This window comes from Scomber scombrus, chromosome 5, assembly GCF_963691925.1.
Source record: "Scomber scombrus chromosome 5, fScoSco1.1, whole genome shotgun sequence".
NCBI classification, from domain to species: domain Eukaryota; kingdom Metazoa; phylum Chordata; class Actinopteri; order Scombriformes; family Scombridae; genus Scomber; species Scomber scombrus.
The window spans coordinates 20126692-20153836 of NC_084974.1; the positions used below are offsets into that span (position 1 = coordinate 20126692).

At 40.3% G+C, this 27145-nt stretch overlaps 1 protein-coding gene across 2 annotated transcripts in view; it reads left to right on the top strand.

The window, feature by feature from the left end:
* Positions 1–420: 420 nt before the first annotated feature.
* stard13b (StAR related lipid transfer domain containing 13b) overlaps positions 421–27145 on the top strand; it is a 60843-nt gene continuing 34118 nt past the window's right edge. The window contains exons 1-6 of one of the 2 annotated variants that reach the window (XM_062419732.1): positions 442–573; positions 1595–1967; positions 2061–3141; positions 9560–9703; positions 10863–11009; positions 16001–16034. In XM_062419732.1, the coding sequence (XP_062275716.1) occupies positions 2164–3141; positions 9560–9703; positions 10863–11009; positions 16001–16034 (1303 nt within the window). In that variant the 5' untranslated portion in view covers positions 442–573; positions 1595–1967; positions 2061–2163. Of the gene's footprint in view, positions 574–1594; positions 1968–2060; positions 3142–9559; positions 9704–10862; positions 11010–16000; positions 16035–27145 lie in introns of both variants that reach the window. The other variant, XM_062419731.1, reaches the window with a different exon arrangement.

Consider the following 27145-nt stretch of genomic DNA (forward strand, 5'->3'; position numbering starts at 1 on the left):
CAAATCCTCTTGCAAAAAATATAATCTTATATATGTAATATGCTTCAGTAAATCATTGTGCTTTCCCCTATGACTTGAAAGCATTCCTTAGCCCGGTGTTTGGAAGTGATAGGTCATGGCTGCGGTTCATCTTGCTCCTGCACTGCTTGGCCCGTGAAGCCAACCATTCCTCTCAGCCTGTTTTGTGAGGGGCTGGTAGCTCATTTCACCTTGTTCTTTTACAGTGCCAGCTACTTCTGCTCTCCCCACCACCCACCCCTCTCAGTCCTTTCTCCTCCCCTTTCTATCTCCAAACAAGTACACATTCTCCCTGCGCTTACGCATATTCTGAATGGTTTAGTCCCTGCTTGCTGAACACTCCTGCAGCCCCCTGGGGAATATAAAGGAGGGGGGGGGTGATAGTTGTGATGACAAGCTTGCCTTTTAACAGAATAGGCCTATGGGGACATAAGTGTGGCTCAGGAAGGGGCCGTTCAACCTTCTGTCTCTGCTAGTAACAACCCTCACAGCCGCTGTTTTGCCATGATCTTGGTGACACTGCTTGGACAACACAGACAATTATTTTCCATTCAGGTGAGTCGTTTATTTTTGGTTTTCCTCTGGAACTGATCCAGTGATGACTGGCATCAGCTTATATAGAAATGAATGTTAACTCTCAATTTTCTCTCCCTCTTTAGAGGAGTTAAGAAAGTTTTACTATAGGTTGTTTTGTATGTGAGAAAACTTGCTTGGGACATTTCTGTAGAATATTCTCCAACACTGGATGCTTTTTTTCACCCTTCTAAATAAGTTGTGGTCCTGTGAGTCAACATTGCCAGCTCATTTTCTCTAACTGACGTCTTCCCTTCATTTGAATCTGCTCTGCATTCATTTGAGAATAATGGGACCTTATTTGCATAGTGTTTTTTTTCTTAAAGAAACCCTAATCTCCTGTACACTCACTTCACAGTCACCATGTAGGGACAGATTTTACAAAAGGCACTATACAGCATTTTCGTCCACTTATAATGTAATGTCATGATGTATGGAGTAGCTACTACATAGTTGCTGCATACATTTTCTAGCGTTCCATATTTGCGTCAGCTTAGTCCCTGTTAGATTTTGTCCTCGTCTGAGTTTGTTTAATCAGCTTGTGTCCTAAAAGCAAACAAGTGTGTTTGCATGCATGTGTGTATGCATGTTTGTGTGCGCATGGATATGTGTGTCAAGTGTCTCAAGGCCATGGTAAAGGCGCTGCCAACGGCAGCTTTCTCACAGAAACAGCAGATATCCATGTTTGCAAAAAAAATCACACTAACTTTATGTATCTGTGTAACAAATGTTATAAAATGCTCTGAAATAACATTATCTTCTAGAAGAATGTGTGTGGTCCAAACATACAATCAAGTGTCTTTCTCATGTAACAAGAGTAGAAAAACATGTTGTTTGTACGGAGCAGATCTTGTTTAGGTTATGTTTGTTTTGCAAGCTTCCTGGTTCAGTTGCACTGTTGTTCTGACTGAAAATGTCACCCGAGGAAAGTTTTTGTGGTTAAACAAGCTGATAACCATCTGTAGCAGCACAATAATGGTATTGCTTGTTTTTCCATGCGTAGTTTGGATGTATCGGACCTGTCCAAGGTGTGTTTTAAAGAAGGGCTGAATGAAGGAGTGAGTGGGATGTTAACCACAGCCAACCAGGGACATCTTCTGCCCTGATGAATGGCGTAGTGCATAGTAAATCACTGACTGGGGAAGAGCAGTCAGATTCCTCTGTGCAGTGATGTCACCACGATCTAGTGTGAAACAGATCCAGACTTGAACAGCACAGCCTGAGCCAGATGTTCAATTTCACAGCAAACTTTTCGCTGGATGGCACGTACTCAGAGCGGTTCAGACCTGGATTTAAAAGCTTTAAATCAAACTTTGTGTCTATACCGAGACTTTGATCTTCACAGGACACAGAGACATCCAGAAACACATAAAGATGTATGTATAGTCCATTTTGTTTTATATGTATTGTGGTCTTGATGCTTATCACATGTATTGCATGCCATTCACATACTTTCATTTATGTTTCAGGTTGTCTGAGCATCTTGGATAGAACATGGCCATCCGATACATCAAGCACAAATACCTGTGGATATATGTTTTAAATTATGAAAAACTGTAGAATAAAACAACAATGGAGATTCCACCTGTGGTGACCTTGGAGGGACATCAGTCTTGGGCAGATTTAGGGTCACACGAATTGTCCACACAGGAGGTGTCTTCAGAAAGCTCTGCTCTCTCAAGTAATGGCTCACCAGACCACAGAGGGAATGATAGTCTCCCTGAAGCCCAAAGCTGCTTGCTGTTGGACCCAGATCACAACATAGCCAAACTGAAGAAGAGTTTTATTGGTGTTTGTCATAACAACAATGATTTTGTAGAAGCTGCCTGCCTTCAGGACACTGAGCAAGTGTCAGTAAATCCTGGTGATGCACCTTTGGACCTGAGCCCACTGGCCTCCACTCAACTTCATGAGGCAGGTTTTGAGTCCACATCGCCTTGCTCCAAAGAGGACTGTTGTGGTAACTTTCCACTTCCCGTTCCTGGCACTAAAGAACAGTGTGACCAGGTGTTTGATCCTGGTCAGACGGCACACTTAAACTGTGAATGTGTGAAAACAGACTTCAAGAAGTTAGAGACTATTTCAAATGGCCATGTCATTCTAAATGCAGAGGACCCATGCATGACTCCCAATCTGGACTCCTCTCCTACCCTTGCTGTGACTGAGACTGTACGTGATTCAAGCCGAAGACTCCTGGATCTGCCGCGCATTGTGAAACACAAACCAAGCTCCATCACTTTTTCAGACTACAGCGAGAACCACGCTTTCATCAATGAGAGCTCTGACGACGGAGAGTCTTCACAGGAGGAGGAGGAGGAGGAGGAGGATGATCATGGTGATGTTGATGGTGATGGTGATGGTGATGATGATGACGACAATGATGTGTTCCCAGAGCTGCCTCAGAAAAGAGAGCTCCTCGTCAATCTCAGACACAGGAGCAACAGCAAAGACAACCTGAAGAGGAGAGGTGCCGTGAATGCCCAAGCAGAAACTGACCATGTAAACAGCAACTGTGGTTATGAAGCAGAAGGGCAGACTAGCAGTAAGGAGGTATGCTGCATAATTATTCACTGGTGCCACTGCATTGATGTTGTATTCACATTTTAACTAATGTCAAAAACTAGGGGAGACATTTGGAGGCAAAGACTTATAAGAAAGGCGAGTTTATTTTTATAGTGTTATTCAAAGACAGAGGGATTTTTAAGCTGTTAACATTCACAGTAATAACAATAAAATTTCAAATAAAGCAAATAACTGACCTGTCCTGCGAGAGTGTTATACAGCAATAAAAAACAATAGAAAAAGGTAAAAATACCAACAAATAAATAACAAGTATGGTATGAAGGATTTTCAGCAACAATAAAAACAATAAAATGTAGAAATGGTCAAATAAACACAATAAATAGCAACCATGTCTACAAATCAACCAAAGCTGTAACACTGCACAACAACCGTATCATCCACTGACACATACCTGTTTTCAATTTCAATACCTCTTATGATTTAATTTACACAATTGGAGTAATACTTTTAAATTCCCCCAAATTTGACATAATAAATGGAAATGGAGAGAATAAATAAATTAAAGGCACTTGGAACAAACACAGATATAGAAATCCAAAGAACTTTGTAAGAAAAATGGATTTGCAGTGGCACCGTCTTTGGTCCGTACAAGGAAAAGACCAGAGTGCAAATGTCAATTTTTGCCAGCTTCCAGCAGCTGGCATCATTTCACTGTGAGATAATGCATAGTTGGTATAAGTGTGAGCATAATGACTTCACATTTGTTCTGGTGAAACACAGATCCAGAAGGAATGCAAACAGCTTCTGCTTTCTCTCCGCTCCCTCGGCAGGCAGCAGTGTTTTGACAGAGCCCATCGCAGCTCGTATTAGCACTGAACTTAGCCTTCCATTACTGAACGGTTCCCTTCCCTCCAGCAAGTCAAGGCACATTTTAGTCTGCTTTTCACACAACCTTTACCCCGACCTTGGTAGCAACCTTCCTGTAACCCCTCATCCCTGCTTTTTATTGCCCTTTTAAAGTCTCATATAGACATTTATGAATATGTTCACTGTTAAATATGTTTTCCGTTACCACTGGAGAGAACATATCCAATGGCACATAACTGTCGTGCTTTTCTAAACAGTCTGCAGATAAAGCACACATGTAAACGGCTGCTGGAGATTAGCCTCTCTGTCTGTTGGTTGGGCATGTTGTTGAGGCAATGCTGCTGCTTTATGTGCAATGACACTCTGCTCTGAATGGATTGTTTTGGAGAACAGTGGAAGAATGCAGGGAATCAAGGGAGCCTGTTGTAAATATTATCAAAGGCTGGCAAGTCAGTGCTTCTCATGCCGTCACACCAGATAATGTGTTATCATATGGCATGTGGTGCGGGCATCACTGTAAGAAAGACTTACATTTCATGTGACAAGCTGGCATTGATTTCACATGAAAATATAAGTGAAAAGAAGCTGTTTTTCCTCAACTACGTATCATTTTACTGCGCTTTCTTTATTCCTATATCACTCCATACAGACAGACATGCAGACATAAACATTATCCAATCACAGAATCACAAAAAATAGGTATTTGCATAAAAAGATTGCTTCAACTGCACCCAAAAGTCAAATAATTATACAAAAGCAGAATATTGAGGGCATTAAACCAGTATTCATCATTAATTAATGCATATGTTTTTATTATGCATGGAACTACACTAAACTATCCAAAGTATGAAGGAATAAATAGTTAATGCGGACAAAATATTACAAATACAAATGTATGCAATTCTGAACAGCATATAAATGCAGTTGTTAACATTAACCATATGAGGGCACTATATGCATGAGTTTCCAATGTGTGTTTTCTCATGATTCTCCCCTGCTTGCATTACTTAGGTCATCTGTGACTGAATGCCCTTAAAATTACACATCTTACTTTACCTATCTTTTCCATTTTGCATATACAGTGTTCAGATGCTTTTTTTGCATCGCAGGAGATTAAGAGTGTAATTTATTCCTTGAAGTAGCCAGGTAGCCGTTGCCCTTTCGCATGACCGACTGCTGCATTTGGATACCTCCATGGTGATCTCTGGCACTCTCTGTGGGTGGCACAGACTAGGCACTGAGCCCAGAGCTCACACACTTAACTCCTCATTTCCATGTCAAAGCCGCCATGTTGGTGTTCACAATGTGGCCAATTTGCGCTGATAAAGTTATAGTCAGCTCACATTTTGTTGTCCCGAGAAGATAACATTAATGCATTTATCTAAAGGATTGACTCATACCAGCCCAGTTGCCATGGTGTGAGGACTTCACACAATTGCCGGGGCCGGATTGAGGAGAAAGGCACGAAGAGATGAATCAAGGGTAGTGTCTCCCTTGAGCGTCAAGCCTTCTCTGGAATTTGCCTCATTCTAAGTGGAAGTGCCCACATTCCTAAACAGCACCTTGTGGGGATGTCACTGAAAAGAGACAGTGTGAATGTGTTCCAGATTTGGCTCGAGCATGTTCCAGAATGAGGCATCTGTTACTTGCATTTGTGTTTGTTTGACTCAGGGTTAATTAACGAGTCCAGTTCACAAGATCTTCGGCATCTTTCATTTCCGTTTCTTATACAAAATACGTTTTCTGTGATTTTGCTGCAGGGTGGAAGAGATATATTTTTTAGGGTATTTTCTTCCTCTCGATCTGAGGGGGAACAAATGCCTTTTAACTCAATGATTCCCAGCTTTTTTTTGGGTTGTGAACTCATGACACAAAACAAGCCCACTTGTGACTGCTCATCGTCACAAGTCATGACAAGTTTGTATAATTTTTTTCTCCAAAAGTAAAATTATTCAGTCATCTTCAAAACAGAATATCATTAGAGTGAAGTGTGAAAAATAAGCATAACTTTGTGGAGCATGATTTTTTTTTTTTCAATTTTTTTTCAATTTGTGTAGCAAACCCTTTAATTTATCTTGAATAGTTATGCTTCATTTATCAGCTATGAATCCATAGTTGATCTCAGCCTGATAAAGAAAACATTGTTGTATTATTGTATTATCATGTGTTGTACGTGAAGCCATAATCTCAGTCTTGTTAAAAGACTCTCTAAAATACACACTAATCAAATTACACATATCAAATAAAAAAACACATTTCATTCATATACTGTATATCTCTTGATCCCCCTAACAAGGAATTTGAGGCTATTGTTTCCTTATTCTTTGATGACATGCTGATGTACAGCTCCCTGGAGAATATCTGGGAAATGTAAAAGTATGTGGGAGGATTTGCCTGGACTCACTGTTCATTTTTTATCTTTTGAAATTGGAAGCAAAAAGCTTACATGGTCAGAAATGTTCATGCAAAGATTAATCTACATTACTCTCGTCCCACTTAGTGCTGCTGTAGCTGTATAAGATGTTTTTTATTGGTCAGTTTTAGGTCATGACAGCAACCAATACAAAATATAAAACTAGGTGAGAGCCTATTCATGTGTCTGACAGACACAGAGGATTATGATGTCTAAACATACTGATCCCATGTCAAACTTTTTACAATCCCTGCAGCACCACACTTTGAAGGCAGACACGGCAGAGAAGGGAAGCTTTTTTTTCCTCTCTGTGACCCCAGGTGACTTCTCAGGCCTCGAGGGTCAGCCGGGGATTGGCTAGATTTACATATGTCATTCCTCTGGGATTGAGTGGAAAAGTGAACTTTCTCCCAGTGCTGGGTCAGTCAGCTGACCCTGGGTGGTCAGCAGGGTGAATGGACCGTCTGGTGTCCGGTCCCTTAATTCCGCTGAGTTTAGGAAGAATGCAAATGAATATTAGCCCATCAGTGCCAACATATGTATGAATATATATGACGTACGGCTTCATGAAGAATTATTATTATGTTTATTTCCTCTGCTATATAAAGTCATAATAATTACTGTACAAATGTGAAATTATGAAATATTTACAAAGAATTGTTACTAATCAAACTCACAAGACTGAGATTTCTTAATCGGAATGATGTTACTGACTAACAGTCTATTGATTGCAAAGACAAACAAACATTTTTAAATTAAATTACAAGGATGGCCTGTCCTCATTTAAACTTAAATTTCTGTTTTCTATCTCATAGTAACAGAGTGACTGAGTGAAAATACTAAAAGAAATGTCTTTAATTATTTCAGATATTTCAAACTAACAGGGACCACCACACCTTGTCACACATATTGTGGGGGTTTCCCATCAGGACATTTACTGACCAGTCCCTTCAATAAAATATTTGTTCACTGAGAGTCATAATGTTGCCATTGAAAAATGACCTGATTCAGAAATGACCGGCAGTAAAGCGTTCAGTCTTGGTTTTTAGTTCCTTTCCAGGATAAATTGATGGTTTTGTTGTTTTGGGTTTATTTTGACAGTTTATTTGTGGGCGATGGTTGCTCCTTAGTTTTTTATATTTCCTTCCAGGTCCTTTTTAAATTGAGGTGGACACATTCAGCATCATGGAACCACTGACTGAAACATGTAGAGACACTGTAGCTGTCGGCGATGTTGTTGAATAGAGTTTTTTAAACTGATAGCTGTATAATGCAGTCTTTACTCAGTCTCTATTTTAGTCTGGGAATTTCTAAATGCACAGTAGTTGCTTGAACAGCAGCGAGAAAGTTCATTAACAAAAACCTACGCCCCTTACATTTTTATTTAGGATTGCCTTACCGGAAACAATGCTCTCCTCCTATTCTCCTCCATAATAAACTGCATATCAATGCCCAAATAATGCCCAATGCCTTAAAGACTGGAATGGTTCTGCCATGCAGGGTTTTTCAAAACCCTAATTGTTTCCACCCAGTTTGAATAACAAAACCTTAGAGTTTGCATTCAGAGACTGACCTGTGAGTCTACCTTAACGAACAATCCTAAACTTCGTGGAGCAACCATATTCCTTCCATGTCATCCATAATGTTACAACTTTGTCAAAAATCCTCAAGTCACTGTCACCACCTTCCCCAGAAAATCTAACCCTCATTGGTTTTGGATTTCATACTGGGATTCTTGAAAAGGTTGTGGGGTGATGTTGTCGAGTAGTATGTTGCATGTGATCCTCTCTGCAACACATGTCATAAATACACCCGCACACGCACACACACACACACACACACACACAAACACACGCACACACACACACACACACACACACACACACACACACACACACACACACACACACACACACACACACACACACACACACACACTCACACACACTCACACACACTCACACACACTGACATCTCCTCTCTCTGTCAGCCCGACTCCCACTCAGGTTGCAAAACTAAAATGTTAATTTATGCTCTGGTGACTGAGGTGTATCCTGCTAATTTATGAGGCTGGACCTCAAGATCCTCAGACACAGCTCATGTCTGTGTGAGGATGGTCTATTTATATACACTGAGTGTCTGGGGAACAGTGAAAGCCAGTGCAGGGAATTCCATCATGCTCCGTATGGCACACATGTCTGAAGCCCTCCTCCTTTGCTCTTTCACCCCGGGAAGCGGCTGAACAGATCACATTTCCATGTGTGGCAGCAGTGTTGTCCACTGATGTAGCATCTGCAATTTTACAAGTCTCTTTTTTTGGATTTGCTCTAACTCTTGTTTGAGTTTATCACTCTGTTGTAAACTGACAACATTGACTAGCTTTACTGAAAGCTCTCATGTGTTAAATAAACCTGCCAGAGATGACAGGTGATTACTTCAGTCAACTAATGACCCAAATTTTACTCATAATTTCAGTTACTGTTTGAAAGTCAGATTTAAACAGTTATTTTTTGATTTTGATGAAAGTCAGCTCAAGCTAATAATAAAGATGCAAAGCAGGTTTGATGAAGAATAAGCAATTCAACATGACATTAACCTCAAATTAGACCTGAAAAGTGTGTGTGTGTGTGTGTGTGTGTGTGTGTGTGTGTGTGTGTGTGTGTGTGTGTGTGTGTGTGTGTGTGTGTGGTACTGTGAATGTGTGTAGCCTACAAGAAAATGTCTGCATGTGCTTTATCTATGAGTATCTAAAAGAGTAAAGTTTTGTGTTGCTACTGCCTGCAACTTTACATAATCTAAAAATGCTGACATGCTGTGAAAAAATCTGAAAATGCTTATATAAGTTTGTTTCATTCTAGAATATTACAATTTCACACATTCATAAAAAAATCTAGGTAAGACCCACCAACTATATAAAAATGCCAACATTTTACAGTGACACTAATTGTGTTGAATGTTATGATTAATGTTTTAAAAAATCTGATGAAACTAGTCATATTGTACATGTTTAAGTAATATATTTTAAAAAAACAACCCTTATAATTGGAATAAAACAAAACCCAAACATTTTGTTAAAATTCTGAAAATTGACTCAATGTCTGACACAATACTTTGATAGCAGGGATAGCTTTTTTTCTTACCTCAGTATCTCAATATTGCCCACAGGAGTCTCCGCAGGTCAAGTCTCCCTGGTCAGAGTCCCTGAGTCAGCTGATGAGGAAGCTGGATCAACTTAATCTGGACATAGAGGAGGCTCTGAGTGCAAGCTCCTCCCCCTCTAGCACGCCATGCACCACACGCAAGAAACAGGTGAGAATATGTTCACTGAACATGATAACATCCTAATCTTACTTATAAACAGTTCCACAGAGGAAAACACTGTGTGCAACCTGTGTTATTTAGCAGCATGTGAATAGCAGCACTTAAACTTTCAGTATGTGCACAACTGTCACAGTTGGTACTGTACAAATTCCTGCAAAGCGTATGCTGCATACTTGGTCATGCTTTCAACCTTCCCTAAATCAATTTACTTTGCTCTGTGGAGAGAAAATCCCAGTGGATTATTCAGACCTGTAAGCAACAGGTGTTCAACAGAATTTTATACTCTTGTCAGTCTTAAAAAGTGCTGCACTGTAGGTTTAGATTTAAGGTCTGCCAACTCAACCCATGGTTACCCGTAAAGTCTGTACCCTGTATCTGAAGAGAAATACAATATGTTGATCTCTTGTGAGTCGTAAGTGTGTCTGTGACCAGTGAGGTATGAGGATATAGTCTGTCTGTCACACTGTGGGCTTTGTAAGGCCGTCTTTAACTGTCTCTCTGACTTGAGTCTGTTTTATGATGGAGGTCTGTAACTCTCAGATGTGATACTGGAGTCTACAGTGCTTTAGCCGGGTCAGAATGGTACATCAAGAACAGACAGCTATTGTGCTTTTGAGGTTGTAACTGGGACCATATAACTCTGTTTCTAAAAGAGGTTCTTCTCATGGTGGCATGTTTCATGAAATATCCCACAAGAGTTAGCATTTGGGAACAAAAGTGCTCTTTTGGGGTTCAAATGTATGTACTGCACAGAGGAGCTGTTGTATTTGAGGGGAGTTTGTATGATTTGGTCCATTAGGAATGGTTGAGGGAGGCTTACATGCCTCCCAGACATCTGCATAACCATCCCAGGCATTCTCTATTACTTGCTTTAACTAATGACAGGCGACTGGGCAAGACAAGACATCTTTACTGGGATATTTGACAAGGTCATAATCTCTGTCCTCTCAAAAGAAGATCCACACATACAGGATCCTTTGTGTGCCTCTGTCAAGCTGAATTGAAAGTGGAGATTTCACTTCCCCAGCCGTTGACCTCAGCCTCTTGTTTTCTTTTCCCCTGGCCACCGTTGAGACCATCCTGTCCTAGTCTGGTCGGACAGACAGAGACAGATCCAGTCTTGATTGTTGTTGTGATGTTGTTGCAGCGGGGTGCTGTTTCAAAGCCCACATTGAACCCAACCCTGAACGACCAAGCTCTCCAAAGACCAGACCGAGTGGCATGCCCGAGCCAAGACAGGTCTTCTGCTCCTCGCGGTGCCTCCATGGGAACAAGAGCAAGAACCAAGAAGACGGTAAGTTTCTCTAAGAATCACAGCTTCCTGCAGGCATCCTAATGGTTTCTCTAATTTGATCATGGGTTAGCAATTAGATTGTCTGTATTGCAATATAAACTTGGTACATACAATGAGCCGACTCTCCTCCTTAAAGCTTGAGCTGCTAAATTCCTTCACGTCTAACCCTAATACTGGATGCACATGTTTTCTTTTTTCAGCTCAAATCTGGCTTTAGCATTTTTGGGTGACTGCCATGACCTGTTTGCTTCCTGCACTGCACAAAGTATTTCTCCCTGCTAATTCAAACTTCATGTCTGTCTGTAGCTGGGAATTTTTCTCCTTGTGCTCATCCTAAATGATCTATCTGACTTTTTCATCACTACATTTTTACAATCTGAAACTAATCAAGTGAATTTAATTGAACCTTCTCTTCTTGTAGTCTTTGTTGTTGAGCATTGCTGAGCAGTCTTGTTTTAGCCATATGGTTTGGTTACATCATTAAATCTCTCAGTTTATACACCCGTTTTATCCATCGGTTTTTCATGGTGAGTGAACAATAATTCTGAGACTGAATCTAGGAAAAGAACAGTTCAGGAACAAACTGAAGATAAAAAACAGATGGCATTTAATATTTTCTTAAGCTTTCTTATCAGTTTGCTTTATGAATATAATCCGGTGAAACAATCACATAGTTGACCTCTATGTCACTGTGTTTGTGCAAAACCATATTACAAATGAAAACATTACAAAAGTGCATTCCTTTTTACTTTTTTGAGATAAATCCATCACTCAACTGAAATGTCCAGATTCCCCCTTTTCCCTCCACATCTGTAAATATTTGAGGTTTGTGTTAGAAATAAGGTCAGCTTAAGCATTCTTAAACAAACCGGACTCACTTCTGCTGGACAAAGTATATAAATGTCACTATTCAACTGCCCTAAAAGAAACAGACAACTGAGGGATTTGGAGAATGCAGGGCGGGTTTAAAATTCAATGCCTCTCAGCTTGTGCTTTGTGCTGTCTTGATGGCTCTGCAGCAATGTGATGGCAAACAAATCGCCTACAAGAGAAAACTGCAAGCATCCATACTGGTTCTTATACACCTTCAAGTTTCATTAAATCTTCCCAAATTATATTAGATTCATGGTATATGAAGGTTTTGTTTAGTTTAGCTGAAGCAAAAAAAAACACTATATAGTATACTTTGTACTGCAGGATATTGGAATCACAATGCAGGCTTTCGGAAAGATCGCAGTGAGACAGAGTTGAGAGTAATTAGATTGGCGAGTCGAAGAAAGATTATTTTGTATGTGGGCACTGGGTACTTTCAATAAAATGTTTGGTTCTCAGAGTAGATGCCACCTGTCTCTTTTAACAAACCCATACCTACCTCTCGAAAATGACAGCAGCATGGGTTAAAACTTGGCTCAAAGACAGCTGGGAATGTTCATGAATGCTTAAGAGAAGAGTATTTTGGCTGCAATGTAACCTTGAACATAATAATTTGAATTAGGCCCCAGATCACATGTCACTCTGTGGCAATCTGTGTTTAGGTTTAGTAAAGTCTATGATTTTAGGAAGAATATTTCTCAAATCTAACGTCGGTTTCCTACTGAGAGTTCAAAAATACGTTTTTGATTTAGGGCAGCCGTAATCTCTGGGGGGAAAAGACATTGATCATTTTCTCCACAGACATCTGGGTGCTCTGAATTCTGAAAATTGATTACATTATGACACTGGGATCTTATGAGCTTAGTAAAAGCTTAAGTTTATGTTTGTTTGTGCAAAGTTTCCAAAACGGGATGAGACGACATGTCAGCAATATTGTACATGCAGAAAGATTTTTCCTCTTCTGTCCCCTCTGTCTCTTACACAAGAGCTCTGGAGTCCGTACGAAACGTCTGACAGCACGGAGCAAGAATGCAATGCAGTTTGAATCACATAGTCTCAGAGTCTAAGAATAAACCAGTCCAGTGTGTGAGCCAGTACACCCCACTTGAATAGGCAGTTACAGCTTGAGTGAGAGATGTTTTATGGAAGTATCTGGTAAAAGTTTTTGGCACCTGTACGACAACCTTTGGCTTCCCCCCGTCTTTGTATGATCTCTAAAAACTGGAATGCACCTCATATCTCACTCAATCTGCAACACATCATGCATGTAGAGTTAATCTCAGCTGGAATGTGTTGGGTGTTAAGTAAGATTTTATCTTGTTGGATGTAAATTTTATTTCTATTTGTATGTTTTATTTTTCATATCACTACTTACACAGGGACTGGAAGAATATGTCAATAGACTGCATATCAACCTTCGTCCTAAAATGTAGAGTTACTGAAAGAAAAGAACAAGGAATTTCTAAGTTTTAAAACGATTCATCTGCAAAGTCAGTTATTTTAATGTCTCTTTTGAAAACGAATGTCACTCACTAAACTGACCAACATGTCTTTTAATACGGAGACTGAGATGAGACAAGGACTAAATCTAAGTTATTCCTGTTTTCTTATACTAATAAAGGTTTAATTAAATCAGAACAGAACAAAAAACAAGACAATATTTTTAGACAAAAAAAATCTCTTTATTGGTCATTAATCAACCGAACCCTTGTTGGTTCCAGCCTCTCAAATGTGCTTTGTTTGAACATCTTTGAGTTTTGGACTTTTGTTTTATTAAACAAGAAATGTGAAGACATCATCTTTGGCTCTGGGAAACCATAATCATCATTACTCACTATTTTTGGACATCTTATGGACTAAACTAGTAGTTGAATAATCAAAAGAATAATGGACAGATTCATTGATAATGAAATAATTGTTACTTGTGGCCCTATTGACTTTGCTGTTGAACAGAAAGTCTGCTTGAGGGCATCTGTTTACTGTTCTATTTTGTTCTGTTATTGGTGACTAGAGACGTATTTGGGTTGAGGATTCCTACATTTAATTGGTGTTGACAGACACTGGTAAAACAGAGGATGTGCTGCTCTGTCAATCGGCCTGACCGGTCCTGTAAGTGCCCTGTTGACTCTCATTCAGGGTGTCATTTGTGCTGGAACAGCAGCTATCATTCACCCACACAGACCTGTCACTCCATATAAACATCCTTGTTGGTGTAAGCAAGGAGCAGCCCAGTCCGCTCCTGTGTCGAAGATGTCACTTTTCCTGACCTGCAACCTTTGACATGTGTCCACCATCTGACAGAGATTGGACTCAAGTAGGTCAATGCGTGTTTAAAGTGGGTCATGGCTTGAGATATGCCAGGATAAAATACTATCTCTTGGCTGTCGAATAAGAGAGAGAGTGTGATGTTTTCAAGTCTTTGAAGATTTGTCAAATCGGCACATCTCCACTGGGGCCCGGCATCTGGTTTTTGGAGTGCTAATTTTCACGAATTTATTTCTGAAACTGGGTCTAAAGCTGGTCTTTGGAGACATAGCGGGTCCATCGCATTTACAGAAGACAGCCCTATCTCCCTTTCCTTCAAAGACACATGTAGCGTGTGATTTTGAGAGCTCAGAGATAACGACCCTTATTTCTGTACATCAAGTCTTGCCTTTGAACTCTGTTGCAGAAGTATTGAGATACGTGATGAAATGCTTCCAGCCTGTGCCAAATCTCACAGTCAATAATGACGGCTACATCAGTGGCTGCACCTCATAGTTTTCAGAGGCCCTGCAGACCTCTTCCATGTTTAAACAGAGGTAAAAATACATACGTACAGGTATGAGTCACACTTTTATGACCTGTTTTTCCTTGTTTGCCTGTTGAATAAGTTGGGTTTTTGCTGCTTTAAATCGTATTAATCATCTCAAAATATTAAAAGTGGACTGCAAAGTGCATGTTGGCCTCCTACATCATTTGCTGCTTGGCCTAAAACTGTCAAGGAGAATGTAACAAAGACAGATTGTGAGTAACAAACCCACCTGTCCTATTTAGTCCTGCCAATCAGGTCTTTGTTGTCGCAGCGAAGTGCCAGCCATATAGGTCGGCTCATCCAGTCAAGTCTTTCTTTACACCGTGAGCATTTCTGCAGCCATGACAACACCGCGGGGCCAGGGCCCTCATGAAACATGCTATACACGACCAACTTATTGTGTTGAATCCAACTTAACAAGAAAACCTTTGCAGTAATGTTGATAGAAATTTGAATCAGCACCACATGGGCTGATCACCAACCGACTGTCATGATAGAGGGTCAACAGAATCGGAAACAGGCAGGCTAGGAGTTTGTTCAGAGCTTGGTGTCTTCCAGGCAGAAATGTGGAAACAGGGAAAGCAAACAGGAGTATAAATCAAGGGCACAGAGGGGAAAAGGAGGAGAAAGTTGAGCGAGAAAAGGAAAGCGATCCCCACTGGTCTAAATCAGGAGAAGACTTTCAAACCTTTGGCACCTGCAGTCATTTCACTACTTACAAATTTAACCACGAAAATCAGGAGAATAATCCAGTTTTGATGTTTCATCTTGCAGTCACAGATATTCTGTATCATCCATTCTCTGCTTTTCCTCATAACTCAGATTAAAGATACACCACTTTCCCAAAACTAACAGTTAACCAGTTAGTACTTCAGGGGAACAGTATGTGGAACAACAAAGTTTCCTTTAAAAGTTTTGGTGGTTTTTATTTGATTCATTTCCTGAGATATCACTGCAGTGACAACAGATAGCATGCACAGTTAACAAGTGCTAAATCATGCCACCATAACTTTTGTGGAAGCTCTGTATCGACTTTGTTATTATGACAGTGATTGCATTATTGAAGAATGTGGGGAGGCATCCTCAAATCCTGACTTCAGGGAATTGGGCGTGTGTCTCTTAATGGTTTTCACAGCCAGAAATGTGTTTTTTAGTCTTTCAGAGTATAAAGCTACATTCAAAGCCAAAGTCTTAGTTTTATAGTCTTTGCTCACATTCTTCTTGTCTATGGTTTCAGTAATGCCTTCTTAAAATGAAGTGAAGGGATATAATGTTGCCGCTATGCTTCATTTACTGATGCTATGGTCTTTCTTTTGTCTTGTAGATGTTTAATAAGATGACTGATGCAGCAGGTTCAGGTAAGAAATTCTTTGTTTTTCCCCGGCTTTTCCCAGGTCACTAACTTGATCTTTTCTGTTCACTTACACAGATATTATTCAGGTGGAGCAGAGAGTCTGAAATGCCCACAGGGCTTATCTCTTTTCTTCCTTTCTGATCAGTGCATGCTGTTGTAGCACCCAATGACTCTAAAAAAAAGCTAGGCAGGAAGACCATTACAGCAGAAGCTTTGCTTACATAATCAAATTAATGTTATGGCAATGACATTTGCATTCACTGGGATGGAAAAATGAATAGTAAATCAATGCAGACTTTGCACTAAGTTCAGTATGCAGATGTTCCTTTCCAATTTCTGCCTGTTTTAACTACACATCTCTGTTTGACATGAATTCTGCAATGAAATGATTCAATCAGAAAATGCAAAATGAAAAGAAACTTTTATGCTAAAATATTGAATTCAGACACTGCTGTCATGGTAAATTTTCTTTTAGAGATCTTGGGGTTTTTGTGTGTCTGACAGAACTTTATGTCTGGATCAATTTCAAAGCTTGATCTTTAGGGCATCTGTTTGGTCTTGGTCTGCAGTTATGATTGTACTGTATACTGAAGCAGTGCTGCACTGCTGTTTGACACATCAAGAAAACCCTGCAAGTTGATCCTGCACTGTGTCTTGGCTTGCATGGTGGCATTGCTCAGGCCTCAGACAATGTTAGTAAGACTGACGGCCACAGGTGTCGGTGAGCTCCCTCCCAGCCGGTGTCTCAAGAATGTCCAAGTCTCTTATTTTAAAGGCCTTTTATATATTGGTCACTTGGCGGGATGCAGTTAAAATTAGGCAGAGTGCCAGATCATTGTTTCTGTTTTGCTGAGGGGAAATATTTGGCCTGGTGTGATGTGGCCCTTGGGGGGCAGCTGTGGGATTTGGGTAGATGCCATTTTAGGCTCAGGTTGCACTCTCACATGACCTCTGTTGTGCATGATGGTACCGCACAAGTGGACATTATGGTCTGGAAAAATTCCATGTCACTTTTATGCAGCAGTTAACTAATGTGTGGTCTACTGCTGTGCATGAGATATGCGCTGTGACCGATCGCTGGACGTTACAAACTGTAATTCTTGGAAACATGAGTGGGAGACCACCGTGCATAACATCAACAAGTTTGTCAACACAGCTATGAGATTCTCTTCAAATGCATATGTCATTATGTTTTTCCACCATATGATTTTCATAGCAAGCCAAATGGTTTCTCTTTTAGGTGGTTGTCTGACATCAGCCAGACCAGAATCAGTGTCACTGTAACATTATTTAATCATGAAGTGAATGAAATCAACATATGGTTTGAATTGGGATCTAATGACAAAATAGCCTCAAGAATGATAATGATGTAAAAGGGACAGAGCTGGCAGAGTCAGGCACATGAGGTGCGATATTCCCTGTTTGTATTTTACAGCTGGGCTGAGGAGACCTCTTTTATGACACGGATATGAGGCGGCCAGATGGTTCTCAGTATCGACCATAACAACACCGTCCACCTCATTAAAATGACATTGTCCAGGAGAGGAAAGCACATTCTTTGGGTCCAGATCCAAAATAGAGAAGCAGCAGTGAGACCATTGGTATTCTGTGTTATAAATGTAGTGTCTTTTTATTGCTCTCATGTGCACATGGTCTGTACATACTGTATGTTTACAAGTATACACACCACTGTAATCAATAGCTACCTATAGATTAAACATTCTGGTGTAGAAAAGCAAGATATTAAATGGTGTACACAGTAGATTTATTTAAAATCTTGTATGAATTTATTGAAGTGAGCATTGCTAGCATGTCTATGCTTGGTCTTAGTCTCGTTATCAGAAGTTGTGATGAAGCTACATAACATTTAGATGATGTTTGCTGCAAAAAGTGAATGCCACTAGAGAGGACACGGTGAAAGTTAGTCAGTCACAAAGCCTCTAGGGGATGCTGGTGGGGCTTTAAAATACTTCACTCATCTCTGCTCTCTGCTTTTACTGCTCTGTTAAGCTCTGCAGCGGTTAGGAATGAGATGGGGCGCAGAGATTTCAAAAATAGTTTAGGGGATTTCGTAACCCTTCCTACTTGTTTTTATTTATTTAAGATCATGCAAGGCATTTATGGAAAAAACACTAGACCTTTTATCCCTCTTGGCATGTTGTTTTGTTTTTCCTCAGGCAAAAAACAAAAGCCAGAACTCCATCCTTAAACCGCATATGGATATGCTCAGGGAAGATTTGGTCTATGGAGGGGAAAAAGAGGTTAATCCTCCCTCTCAAATGTTTATTTTCTGAAGGCATTACTCAACGTTTATAGAGCATTTTTCAAGTCTTGAGTAGATGATGAGCCAAAAGTGCTTTATTCCCTCTCACACAGTGTAATTTGTATGGAGATGTATTCCCTACAGTCTCTTTAATTGTATGGTGGAAATTAATGTCTTCCTCTGGTGAGAGGAGGCAGCCATGTTCATCCTCAAAACCCTGCTGCCTTAACTGGCATTAATCATAGAAATAATGAATCCGCAGTGATGCTGCAATGCTGAAAGCTATAGGTATATCCAGCCATGTCCCTGTCAGAGATACAGTACAAAAAAGGAGGATAAAGCTGTTTTTATATGTATTACTGGGCAGATATATGTTTATATTAATGATTTTGTCCACAGGTAGTATATATTTGGCAAATGTGTTTTTGTTAAATAGAAAAATAAAGATTGCTCTAGAGAGGGTAAAATAACAAAGAGAGAGACAGGGTCCAAGGAGAAGAAGTTATGCAGGACTCACTGACTTGTAACTTGCACAAATAAATGATCATGTCCTTTTGTTATGATAAACATCACCTTCCCAAACGTCAGTCTGAGAGGAAAAAGACTTAAGAGGAAAGACTTAAACAGCCCTATCTGGCCCCAAACTGGCCGAAGTATGCCACTCTGCCTCTGAGGTTTCAAACAGACTGTGCACATTTACACAGATCCTCTCTCTGAATAAATATGCTAATCTACTTTCAATGTGGAAATCTCCTGCCACTGATTACAAGAAAAACAAAGGGGAAACTGTGAATCCCTTGGAGACTTTCTTTCAATTTATAAGGAAAGTAACGTAAAGCCCCCTGTCCCTCACACGTTGGTGTGGGTTGACTCTCAGGCAAATGCTGCAGAAAAGGGGGGAATTGCAAGGTTTGAGTGTTTAAATTAAGCCATTTATCCTTCAGTGTCAGTGTTAAATGTCATGTGCTAATGGATTCCCAAATGCAGCCTTACAGGATTTATTGATTCTGATTTCGGGGTCATCTAATCAAGTTGCAGACTTTTCTGGCTTTAAGAGAAGTGTCTTTGACATGTGCTATAAACTGTGAAAGTGAGATTAAGTTAACCGTGAATGAGTTGGATCTAAAGCAAGAAAATGTAAATCAAGTAGCCTGTGTAGTGAATATTTCTCATGAAATAAGAATTGTAATCAGAGAGATTCTTTTTTTTAAATGTTGGCAACATTTTTAGTGATGAGCGGTAGTAACTGTGGTGTTTTGGCACTATACTTATCAGAGGTCAGTTGGATGGTGTCTAGTGCTGTGTCGTACTTTCCTCTGAATGTTTTGTTGATGAAATTAAACGTCTGTAGGTGTTGCTGTTTTATTTGTCTGCTAACCACGGTGAGTCCTTGTTCATGCAGACTACCTGGTTGTCCTTCTGTTGCTGCTTCATGTAACTCAAAAGGCATCGCTTCCCCAAGGATTTTCTTTTCTCCTGGAAATACCTGCATGACATTGTGTTTTTGATGTCATGCACATGTAAAAACTTTATTTACTTATGTGAAGCAGTCACAGATTTCTTCTTTTAACAGTGTTCTACATAAAAAACTACTATGAAGAACGTTGACTGTACAGGACTGTTTCACTTAGCACAAAGAAAACCTAAAGCACCTGATGATTTGGATTAATTGCACAGTAGAGCTGCAACGTCTTTGCCAGCGTTTTACTCATGACTCCGACAGTATGAGACTGGCCAATGTGAGCATCCATCATGATGTGAAATGACTCCTCTGTGGGCCTCAGTGAGTATACACTGCTATATGAATCACCCGTCCAGTTATAGATGAGGCACCAGTAGGTATTATATAATGTCCATGGCTACTAATGCATCACAGCAGGGTTGTCTTATCTGTTTTTGACTCCTGCATGTTCCTCAGCTGTTCTCAGAGCCCAGGCCTCCAGTCTCACCCAAGGTCATAGCCTGCTGGTAGAGGCTGACTGTGACCTCAGACAGCTGCAGTCTCTCTCTCTCTCTCTTTTGTCCGGCACTGTGTGTCTCTCTAGAGGCCGGTTAGGGACCATAATATACACATCACAAGAGGTTCATGGCAACAAATGAGGATATATGAAATAGCCTGTCACCTTCGTAATTGTAATCAGAGTATGTTCAACAAGAGAAAGGGGCTGACAGGAATATTGAAATCAGATGTTGCATTGGACGTTTTAAGCTTTAAGTGGGTTCATTAACTTTGTTGTTATTCGCTGGATTCTGACCTCACTCCTGTTTTTATTAGGAAATCTTTTTTGTTGTGACAGTAAAGGTCCAAACTTAGCTAAGTGTCACATAGTTCCCAAGGGGAGGCCAAGGGTCTTTAAAGGAATAGCTCATTTTAGAAGAATTGTAGTATTTTTGCTAAATGTCTAGAATAACAAAAAGTCGTGGATGCCTTTTTATGTCTCTGCGGTGTGTTATGTGATGGTAAACTGATTGGTGAGTGTAGCTCAGTTGCTGTAAATGTCTTAGTTCAGTTGTACAAAAGCCAAACAAGTATAAATATGTCCAAAATTATGTGGACACCCATATGTGATTGTTTAACTTGTTGAACATCTCCAAAACCAAGTGTGTTGATGTCCTGCCATATCAGCAGTCACTCTACAAAGGCTTTCACAAAGTGAGGTAAGGGATTTGTCTAGACCAAACTCTGAAAAGCATTTTGATATTTTTTTATTCATGATGGAAAAAAGAAAAGGGCCTTCCTCAAACTGTTGCTGTAAAGTCTGAAGCACACTATTGTCAAAAATATATTCGATGACCGCAGCATTAAGATTTCCCTTAATATACTTTACTAATTTTTTGGTCACATAGCTCACATAGTAATCATCATTTGGAACAAGTGTTTTTTGCAGCTGTGACTGTAGGCATCTGTAACAATGTATCCAAAGATTTGATGAGACATTCTTGTTGCTAAAAGAGGAATTATAGACTTAAAGTCTGTGTAAAGTAAGAATAAATATGTGTTCTGAGTTTGACATACCACAGAAAAGTGTGTTGTTAACCACCCTGCCAAATTTGAATTATTAAAAAAATCGCCAAATATATGAAATTAAGCTTCAAAGTTGTGTAAAAATCAGCCTCTTTCTCTGCTCCCAGTGCTGTGGGAGTGCCCGCCGAGTTCGCTGAAACCCCGCCCCCTACCAAGTGTCACCTGTCAATCAAAGTCACCACCTCTACCAGAAACATGGACGCTACGTCTGAGAGCTTTCAGCGGCTAGCTCGGCGGCTAACTGGCTAACTGTAACGTGTAGTAGTAGTAGTGGTGTGCGCTGAATGTATTTATACCTCTACAGCAGCAGGGGCGGGTTTATGCCAATCACCGCAGCATTACGTAATGCAGTGGGTTTTCAGACCCGCCCACTAAATCCTGAACACAGAAATTTTGAAACACAGTTTGTGAAGCCCAGCTCCAGAATTCAAAAATTTTAATGGTTGAAATGCTTTTTACACATTTTTTAGAAATACATTTATGACCTATTTAATGTGTTTAGAAGAAAATGTCTGAATCCACTTTACACAGTATTTAATATATATGTAAATTTGAACTGGCTTTCTTTGGAAGTTTAAAAATATATGTCCTTACTTTTGAACGGAGATCCCACATAGGCTATTGAGATAGTGATATTGAGAAATTGAGAAGCCATTGTTCATTTCACAAGACTGCAAACTCAAGTTGAATTGGTGTAATTCTAGGTAAACAGGGAAAAAAATGTCAAATCTGACAACATAGATCTAGGCCTTGGAAGTAATGTGGATAATGTGAGTGTACCGATGGCAAAGAGACACTTGTCCTCTTTATGATGAGTATACAATTTTCGGAGACATCACAACACAGGACTTTTTAAAGTTGGTTGAAAATGAGACGTGTCAATGAATCTGTCTTACCTCTGTGTTGCCCCTAAGAATATGTGTGGTTCATTAGAAGTGGCTTTGCTATTGAAAAGAAAAGGCAACGTAGCACATTTTTTACACCACAGTGTTTGAATACAGCCAAGTGTTTTCATCTGCTCTTTGACTATTTAAAGACAGACCTGGACATTGTGAAATGTCTTGATTTAAAGTCTGCCTATAGCAGGAAAATACATTTTCATGAGATTATAGCGTTATTTTCGCTCCCCGTCCATCCATTGGCTAACAGGTACCAGACCAGTGACATCATGCGCTAAATTTACAAGCAAGTCGTCATTTGTAGATCCAGTTTAGGCTATAAAGGGTGCTGCTGGCATGACGAGTGCATGAAAAATTCCACACATGGAAAGATGGAAAATGACTTGTGGTTTCCTGAGTGCAGAGGCCAGCTCGACTGTTTGACAGTGAGAGTGAAGGAAAAAAAGAAGCCTAGTAGTATTTCTAGACTTCTCTTTGTATATACAGTAATTTGTCAAGGTTGTGAAAACATTTGAGAAACTATTTGGTTAACCCGCACTGAAAATCTTTTAACGTTTTTATTGCAATTTCAACATTTTCATTGCAATTATTGTAGCTATCATACATAAAATAGAACATAATATCATTTAATAATGCCTTCAAGGCTGTTATCCTGAGTGAGATCATCATGTTCAACAATTCGGATCATGTTTGGGTGTAATTGATTGCCAAGTATAAATCATCTGGTTTGATCTTGCCATTGTGCGGATTGGTGTTCATGGAGTAGATTTAGCAGAAACTCTATTCCCCGCCAGTTCTATATTCTTCAGTGAGAGGAAACAGGTTTATTGTTTAAATTCCCAATTATACCCACACTGCCAATTAAAAAAGAAGCAATAAATCCCTCATGAAACAACTTCCTTATGACAACCAAGATGAGTGTTTTCTGTGTGTGTGTGTGTGTGTGTGTATGTGTGTGTGTGTGTGTGTGTGTGTGTGTGTGTGTGTGTGTGTATGTGTGTGTGTCTCTTGAGGAATTTAGGCCTGGATTTTGTAAACTAAGTAGAAGGAGACGTGGGAAGCCCTGTCAGGATGCATGCCAGTCACAGGACTACAGGCGTGTGTGTGTGTGTGTGTGTGTGTGTGTGTGTGTGTGTGTGTGTGTGTGTGTGTGTGTGTGTGTGTGTGTGTGTGTGTGTGTGTGTGTGTGTGTGTGTGTGTGTGTGTGTGTGTGTGTGTGTGAAGCAGCACAAAAGCTAACAGGTTGGTCCGGCACTCAGCTGCCAACTCAAAAGAAAGGCAGAAACAAGATTTAGGAAGTAATGAGCCAGGAAGGGCCACACTCCTTCAGGGTCTCACACCAGGATGTAGTGACTATATAGTCAACAGCCTCGAGTCCTGTTATCTCCTTGTATGTGTGTGTGTGTGTGTGTGTGTGTGTGTGTGTGTGTGTGTGTGTGTGTGTGTGTGTGTGTGTGTGTGTGTGTGTGTGTGTGTGTGTGTGTGTGTGCATGTGTTTGTACCATGAATGCTGACCATTCTGCTGTAAATGACTCCAAACAACTCTTTTCTCATCCACAGCATTATCAAGTCTTGTGATCCATTTTTGTAGTTCCTTAGTTCTTCTGTGTATACACACACATACAGTTTCCAAGCCAAGCACATTTCCGCAGGGTCGGTTTTGATACAGCAACCACATTGGCTCTGTCACCGACTTCCCAAATGTCCCACATAAACCACAGAGATTCCAGATGTTGTAGGGAGGCAAAATGTCTGCACCTCCGCTTGGCTTACAGCCCTCACCTCCGCATCCTCAGCTTGGCCGAGCGCGTGTCACAGCTCACACCAAACACTGTGTCTTTCCGCACTGAAGCAAGGCCGCAGGAAACCATGCTCCTGGAGATTTACATAGCTGTACACTTCCACCTGTACCCAGATAACAAAAAACGCAGCATGCCATTAAAAGAGGCTCTGTTCTGGGGCAGTGTAGCACTGCAGCTTTCTTGTGGTTTCAGACCTGATTAAACAATTTGGCTCAACAATCAAAGAGCAATAGCAGGCAGAGGCAGAGCAGACTTCCTGCATCCTCTCTGCTCTCTGGATCCCCGGCTTTAAAAGTTAAGGGCCCAGCAGGACCTGTTTGTGTCTCACTTTGAAAACAATACCTGCACTGTGCTTCCAGCTTATCAAGGCTGATGAGTTGAGCAGAATTGTTGGCAACAGGCAACTACACCAACTCCACACATGCGTCATTAATAAAACTCATCATTAATTTGAGAATATTTGAAAGAGAGTACAAAGTAACAATACAAAAGTACAAATAAAGCATGTTTTTGATTAGGGGGGCATCTTACGTTCAAAAAACACATTCTTCTATATTTCTAAATCTAACTCAGCTTTAAAAACAAATGAGCCACATTTAACACATGCTGGCAATTTTGGTTTCTATTATATGGATCTGTTTTGATCTGTGTAGCAGCTTGAGAACTTTAGAGGCAACACTGCTGATTTCTGATTGGACTCTACATGCAGGACATTTGTCATGCAACGGAAAACTAAAGTCTTATTGTACATTTAATCTTAGGCAGATGTCATTTTTATCTCCTTTGTTCCTTGTTAGGCTGTTAGTTGCAGTTTTACTCTTGGGCCAAGGTTCATGTTGAAATGTAAACATCAACTTCCTGTTGTTTAATGGAGGCTGATGTCACTCTGCCAGTAAAGAATAAGATGTTGTTTATAAAGAGTTATCCTGTCATTCTGTATTCTTTTGTGATCTGCATTTGTCATCACCAGAAAGATTATCTAAATTGGTCTTTGGGAGAAAAAAACTCCCACGTACTTAAAATCAATAAAACATTACTGTATTTTACATCTGCCACCTCTGAGAGAAAAATAGAGAGAAAAGAACGAGAAAGAGAGTGATAGAGAGAGAAATGTACCTCTGTGATTAAATCCTCATTGCTCTAATAGAAACCAGGTGCTGAACGTTGGTGTAAATGTTTTCCCATGCATTTTTGTGGGCAATGCAGCCTTAACAGATTCAGACCTGACAACATTACATGCTTTGTCATTCAATGAAACAATAGCCACGTACGCTTGTCATGCCAGTTTTACATTCTTCAAGCCTCTTTATACAAACTTTGACCCCTCTGAGCTCTCAACTCTACAACAGTTTCATGATTTTGAAACAAACTTTTGAGTTCTTGCCTCACTTAGTGTCACAGTTAAATAAAAAAGGTGAAGTTATGTAACAAACTACTCCATAGGGAAGATTTGGATAAACCCAAGAGGTAACTTAAAATGTGCAGTTTTTTATGCATTATCTCTGTTTTGAAAACACAGATTTGACGTAATTGATCATCTGTTTGGGAATTAATGACTCTGGTAAAAAATAACCTCCAAACCATGACGTTACGACGGATGGTCCTCTAAGAAAACAGAATTAGTGACCACTTTAATGGATTGGGACCAAAATCAGCTCTTTCCCCAATCCCGTAATCTAAACCCAGATATACACCACATGTGTGGCTCCTCTGGAAAAATGAACTCGACTTGGGAATATATGGTCAGGAAATTTATAGCACATGCCTGGGACGAGCCCTCAGGGGCCGGGGTGGGGGCGAAGGGGAGAGCTCCCCACTCCCTGTGCCTTGTTTCCATTAGGCTGTGAAGAGCAATCTCCCAGACTATTCAAGGGGGCCTGGTGTAAGACCTCCTGGCCAACAACATGACCCAATCATGGAGGAGAAATCAGTTTCCTTACATCTGGGATTTTCCCACTGCAGCTGTGGGGCAGAATACCACATCAGTCATCAGACATGGACACAGGCAGCACAAACACACGCATACAAACGCTGGAATTTAGATAACTAGTGTACTAATAAATGTGTGTTTTTATCTGTATGTGTTTATGAAAGACGGGGCTGGGATGGTGAGAGAGAGGGAACAAAAACTGGCCCAGAAAATGTGCCAGGTTTTTAGGGAAACGGGAAACGAGCGCTTTATAAAGCTGCGTGGCCAAAACAAACAAGTGGGTGAGTCAGTGAAGGGAAAACATTCTCAAGCTGATTGATGTTTCCTCTCCTTGCATCTGCTATTACTTCCACTGCCAAGCATCGCTCCAGAGGCAAAGTCATAGTCTAGCCACAATGATTCTCGCCATGATAATGCTCATCTTTATTGTGTGAGGTTTTTTTTTTGGAGAGTAAGACAGGAGAGGCACAGAGGTGGGCTGTGTTTACCTCTCTGGTGATTCATGTCGAGAGAGGTCAGAACCTCGTTGCTGCGCTACCTCCATCACTTTTACTGTCTGGGGCTGACAGGGCTGGTATTGTCTGTCTGTCCAGTCCTGTCTTGTCAATCGCTGAATCTGGACATGGAGACCTTGTTTAACACCTTGTTTACCATCCTGACATCTAATACACTCATTCTTTATCTTTTTGACCCCACGTAGCAACCTCTATCAATCTAAGGATTAGTAAGATAATGGACAGGTGATTTTTTTTTTTTTTTTAGGGGTATAAACTTTAAATCTTTTTACATTACGTTAAATTGTCAGAATTTGTTGGTTCTTTTCAAGCATTTCTCCCTGTGTGTTTCATGGTTTATTTGACCAGCGGAAAACACGGTGCTTGACTCGGCCGAACCCTGACCCTTCCTGAAGAGTCACAGAACAAATGAGGCTTAAAATAGTAACATGCTGGTCACTGGTGAACAGGTTACTCCCTCTGACCCACACTAAACCTCAAGAAGTATCTATATTTTCTCAAACATCTTTCATTCCTTGGACCCGTGAAGCCTTGAAATAACGGTGACAAATTCAGTTAAAGGTCCAGGTGCAGATGAAAAGCTGTCACACTGTGAAAATGATTTAGTTCATTCCCTGCAATATTTCACTTCATTGGGAGTTTCAATCTGTAGCACAGAATGAAGTGTCTGAATTGAACCTG